Here is a 5,679-nt window from a genome sequence, read left to right on the forward strand (position 1 = left end):
TTTGGTCTTATTGCTAACAGGTGAATCTCATTCCCTTTCCAAGGTGTTTCTCTATTTAAACAGAACCTAGATGGGAAGAAAGAAAGAAAGAAAGAAAGAAATTATCTCAAGAGCAGGCTCCTACCAGACTCGATGTCTGGGGAAGGAAGTGGCAGGTAGTAGTTCTGGTTCATTAAATTAGTCTTCGCTCTTAGAACTAAGTTTTAATCAACTCTTACAGCTGCTTTCCTCTGTGGCCTTCCTCCACGCTGACATGTTTAAAGCTTCCATTTCGGAGCACTGACAAGAGGGTTAGTTTCAGAGTTAATAACTGCTAAGTTTTAGTTGGCTATCAGTATGGCTCACTAAGCTTTTGGGTTAAAAGGCCTTCTTTGAGGAACAAGATCCTACAACGCCGCCTGTCTGTAGACCCAGGAAAAAACTATTAACAGTTACGAAACCAGATCACTAGGACAAATCATAAGGCCTCCCCAATCACTACAACCAAGCCTAGGTGCAAAGCAGTCGCTTCTTCTTCGTGTATTTGAAAAGGAAAAAAAAAAAAAAAAAAAAAAAAGCGGGATCTGGTTTAATTATTTCTTACTAAGGGAGAGCCTGATGATGTATTTACGTATACACGTAGAGCATCAAGCAGAATTTTTATGTACTAAGTTATTTGTAAATGCATACGGATATAAGATCGGTTCATCCAAAATCGTTCATAAATCGAGGAAGGTAAGATTACTTCAGAAGCCACAACAGTTTATTAAGAAGAAGAAAGAAAAAAGCCCTGCAGCAAAACAGTATGGAAAAGTACAGCTTCTCACGTGTCTCTCCCAGACACAAATACTTAGCTCCGAGTCCATTACAACAACCTCACCACCCCTCCAGAACTGCTCTCCTCCACCTTACACTGACAGAAAACTACCAAGCTCGCAATCGTTCCCCCAGAGACTCTCCTACCTATTATCTTACCCCTCCCGCCTTGGCTCCGCCCCCGCCCCGGGAATGAGGTGGCCTTACTGGCCCCGGGGAGACCACCCTCCTGCTCCAACGTGCAACCCGGGAATCGCAGCCACCCCTCCGCCCGCAGCAACCGTGCGAAGCATCCTAGGAGAACCAGCTCCTCACCAACTCGCCGCACTCTGTGGTCCTCCCACCCCCACGTGTCAGTTACCCTCCCCCACATTCCCACACCTCACGACTCAGGCCGAGCCAAAGAAAGGGGGCCGTCGAGAGCCCGGGTCCCCCCAAGACAGATCGAAACCCAGAGAGAACTCCGGCCCCGCCGCCAGCCCCCCTCCCACCCACCCCCGGCCCTCCACGGTCCCTTCCTCCCTCCTCGAGGTGAAACCAGGCCCTTGCCTCTGAAACCTCCTCTTCCTCGTCGTCGTCGTCCTCCTCTTCCTCGCTGTTGTTGCTGCTGGTGCCGCCGCCGCCGCCGCCTCCTCCTCCGCCGCCGCCGCCGCCGCTGTTGTCGCTGTCGCTGCTGCTCTCGCTGCTGCTGGGGGTCGGCAAGTCCGGTTCCGCTTGGCCTTGTGGTGCTGCGGCGGCTGCGGCGGCGGCTGCTGCTGTGGCTGTGGCTGCGGCTGCTGTGGCTGCTGCTGCTGCAGCTGCAGAGGCTGCTGCGGTGGCTTCTTCTTCAGGAGCAGGTCGCAGACTCGCACCATCCCACGAGGAGACGAGGCCGAGCGAGCCCCGCCGCCGACCTCCGCCGCCGCCGCCGCCGCTGCCGCCGTGGGGGGGCCGCCACTGCCGCCGCCGCCGGGGGCTCCCTTCTCCCTCAGCCGCCGCCGGAACCGTCGCCTTCTCCATCCCCGCGGGAAGAGGACGGGGTGAGAGGGGGGGGCGCGGACGGAGGAGGGGCGTGGGGGGGGGGGCGCTCCGCTCTACCGCGACTTCGGCCGCGCCGGGGCCGACACAGCGCTCCGGGCCGCCGCTGCTGCTGCCGCCGCCGCCGCCGCCGCCGCCACCACCACCACCGCCTCGGTCACCTCTACTGCCGCCGCCGCCGCCGCCGCCGCTCCGCCAAGCTCTCACCTCGTCTCGCGATACTAAGGGCGGGGAGCTTGGCGATGGGAGGGAGGGAGAGAGGGAGAGAGGGAGGGAGGGAGCGGGAGGGCGATCTGGTGTGGTGTGTGGGGAGGGGTGGGAGGGTGGCGAGGCGGAGCGCGAATCGCCGTGCCCCGGGCAAGCCGAGCCAGCGTCCCGAAGGAGCCGCCGCCGGGGGAAGTGTGCCTGGCGTAGCTTCCGCCGGGGAAGAAACCGGGGTCTGAGCGGGGATGGCAGGCAGGCAGGCGGGCGAGCGCCGGGCTGGCTGGCTTGTCTTCTCCTCGCTACTTCCCCCCCGCACGCACACACACACAGCCCTGCAGCCCGCCCTCCCTCTCCCTCCTTCCTTCCTTCCTGGCTTCTGATGAGAACGCAGCCGCAGGCGGAAGCGCCGGTGACGCCATCAGCCGGCGCCGCGGTGGCCGCGCGCGGGTCGCGGCTTCCCGGTCCAAAGTGCGGGTTCGGCGGGCGCGGAGCGAGTCGGGTCGTCGTCTGTCCCCCCCCGCCCCGCGTGAGGGTTGTTGTTAGGAGGGTGGTTTTCAGGGAAGCACCAGGCTGCGGAATAGAGAGCATCTGGGCCCGGGCGGAATGAGGGGCGAGCGCGGAAGCTCGGGGAGCAGCTATGCTAAGTGGGAGGGAGGCCCGGCTCCCAGATCCGGGAGGTGGGACCTCGCCCCGGACCGACCTCCTGGACAGACTTTCCTGCCTGGCCTGGCCATTTTCTTCCGAGGGCTTGGGATCTTCAGAGGTGACTTCGTGTAAGGAGAGAGACTCCTATCGGGTTCAAAAGAAACTGAGCGTCCCCTCAACTGTATCTTGCAGCAGTCATGTCCTCACTTTATACGACGGCTCCCTCGCCAGAGTTTGGTCTCGATCATAAACTTCCTGAACCTGAGTTTTACACGTTTGTAATCGGAATTTAGCGGAGTCGTTAAGACCATAGAGTTCTGAAGAGGTGAATTAGGGAGCTGTGCCAGCATGGAATGCATCTCTCGGGCTGGATTCTGAGCTCAGTTTAAGTACCTGAAAAAAAAACATGCAGACCGTTTGAAATGTTGCTTTCCTCTTGAATCAGGCTCCAGTGTAGCCCAGGCTAGCCTTGAACTGGCGCTCTTCCTTACTCTGCCTCCCAAGTGCTGAGTTGATACAGGTCTGTACACCCACCATGTCGTGTTTATATAGCTTATTGAACTCGGAATTAGCCATTTCTGGTCTAGTACGAGTAGTGGCATAAGGAAAAGGAAGCAAACATCAAAGACAGATGTACTGGCACGAGATAAAAAATGAATGCCTCAACTGACAAAGTTGCCATTTTAAGATTGCTAAGTTTAGCTGAGTGCCTGATTTTTTTTTTTCATTTTCTTCTTTTTAGCACTAGCATACCATATGAAATGTGGGCAGTTGCCAGTACTCTACTGAGTACCACGGGAAGAATTGGGGATGACTAAATCAATTCATTCAAGCAAAAACTCATCATGTGCCTACTATGTGCGTAGTCTGTGAAATCGAGTTCTGTTTCCAGGGGCTGCTCTGGATAGTGGGTGCTGTGTAAATATACATACAACATGCTAACCATCAGCCTGTTACTTTCCACTGTTCAATTCTGGTGCAGAAAAAAAAAAAAACTATTAGGTATCTCACAATCTTAGGTTGTATGGTTTGGGCTGGATCTTGTCCATTTTATATATTCTGCAGCACCTTTGACTCACTTTCCACTTGAATACCTTTTGCAATCTTTAAATCCCAGCCCCATTGCATTATATGACTGACTTCACATTTCACAAGAAGACTAAGGCCACTGACTCCAAATTCCTTCCATTTCCCAGATGCTAGAAATGTGCTGATCTTTTGTCAGTGCTGAGAGAATGACAGAACTCCTTGCCATTTCGCAAGGTCAACTCTCCAACTATATTCCAGTTCCAGTCCCCCCACCCTCTTTTTTCTGATTTTAGTCCTTCACAAATTGTGGCTCTTTTTTGTAACTTTTACCCAGTTTCATTCTTTCACGGGGATTTTCTTTTAAAAATTATTAGATCTGGTGTCCTTTTTTGCTATCAATTTACTCATCAACTCTTGGTAGTATGCTGTATCTGTCCTGCTATCAACATTGCTCTCTAATGCAGTTTTATTACTTGGGAAGAAAATCTTGCTTTATTGCTTAGAAATGAGATGATGATCTTGTTGGGACTTGTCAGATAAGGCCAAACTATGACAATACTCAGGTCCCCTGGCATGGCTTTTATCTATTTTTAAATAGTTTTTGTATTTAATATATATATATGTTTTTATATTTTCTCCCTTTGGTAGCTGTGTAGGCAATACCGGCTGGCCATTAATTTCTCCCTGGGCACACAGATAAACTAAATCTCATGTTTTCTTCATGTTCTTATGTCCAAGTGATGGGGTTCTAGAAAAGGTACGAATGGCAGCAATATGCTCATTTTCAGGTTTGATGGAGTCCTACTGAGCTTATGTTCCGCTATCCTGATACTGGTGAGTGTGTAACCTTGAAACCATATTGCTGCTGATCTCAGAATCGGAAGAGAAAGTTTGAATAGCTCTAGAAGCACTATTGTAACAAGAGGGCCACCCCAGTTAGAAACACCCTTTTTTGTACTTCTAGTAAAGAAACTTGAGGTTTGAGAATGTTTATGTATTAGGAACTAAAATTAACCATAATACAGAAAATATGTATCAGGAATGGAGTACTGCTAAGAAAACAATATGTTAGATAGGTATTGGGTTGGTCGATGACAAGCAATGTGTTGCAATGCAATGTCTACTCTTCAGTCGGCCAAACATAGAGCTAAGTATTTCTGTTTGGCCTTTGCCTCCAAAACTTTCAACTAGGAAATAAATTTAGAGATAATGCAGCTGAGTTATCTGTCTCCTTGCCCTCAAATCTCACGTCAGTGGTGGTTCCACACTAGAGCTTATTTGTCAGATGTTGTGAGCAGTGTGTGTATGTTCATCAAGAGATGCATGAAATGATTGGGCCAGGCTTTTCCAGTGATACTTTTTTCCCCCTATCTTCAACCCTCCACCCCTACACTTCCAGATACAGTGCCAGGGTAATAGCTTATTAACTTAGGTAGACTGCTGGCTACATGCAATACATGTAGGAACACAAGGCATCGGATTAGTAAATTATCTCTGCTTTTGGCTTCTAAACCACATTCACCAAAACATCAAAATGATCAGCTGCCAACTAAAATTTCACCAGAATTGTGCTAACTGAAATACCGAATCTTCTAAAGTCCTGATTGTTTAGTTCTAACACACTCTGTGGACAAATTGCTTTCCAGAGAGGAAACAAGACCACTAAGACAAGGACTGTGAACCTGATCTGCTAGTTCAGTGTGCCCTCAGCCTTGAAACCCATCCCACACAACCTCCCCCCAGTGTTTAAGATGCAGTAATTGAGCAAAACTTTGGTGTGTCTTTCATCTGAGAAGACAGTATTTCAGGTGTCTTGGACTATGATATTTTTGAAATTTTTATGTATAGAAAGAACATCCAAAGATTAGGATTTAGTGAACAGTTGTTGGTTTTATTTAATTTTTACCCAATTTTTCAGGAAATGCCTTTTGTCTACCTGAGGAGGCTGTCAGTTATGTGATTCTTTTGTCTCCCTCCCACAAAGACACA

The 5,679-nt window shown here is 50.3% G+C and overlaps 1 protein-coding gene across 1 annotated transcript in view; it reads right to left on the minus strand.

Moving 5' to 3' along the window:
- The window catches only part of Ankrd17 (ankyrin repeat domain 17), a 142,630-nt gene extending 140,821 nt beyond the window's left edge, over positions 1–1,809 (minus strand). Inside the window, 4 exon segments of the mRNA XM_028881891.2 lie at positions 1,345–1,484; positions 1,487–1,717; positions 1,720–1,752; positions 1,755–1,809. Coding sequence (XP_028737724.1) covers positions 1,345–1,484; positions 1,487–1,717; positions 1,720–1,752; positions 1,755–1,794 — 444 coding nt within the window. The 5' untranslated portion in view covers positions 1,795–1,809.
- Positions 1,810–5,679: the final 3,870 nt, after the last annotated feature.

The sequence above is a fragment of the Peromyscus leucopus genome, chromosome 10 (genome assembly GCF_004664715.2).
Source record: "Peromyscus leucopus breed LL Stock chromosome 10, UCI_PerLeu_2.1, whole genome shotgun sequence".
In the NCBI taxonomy this organism is placed as follows: Eukaryota; Metazoa; Chordata; class Mammalia; order Rodentia; family Cricetidae; genus Peromyscus; species Peromyscus leucopus.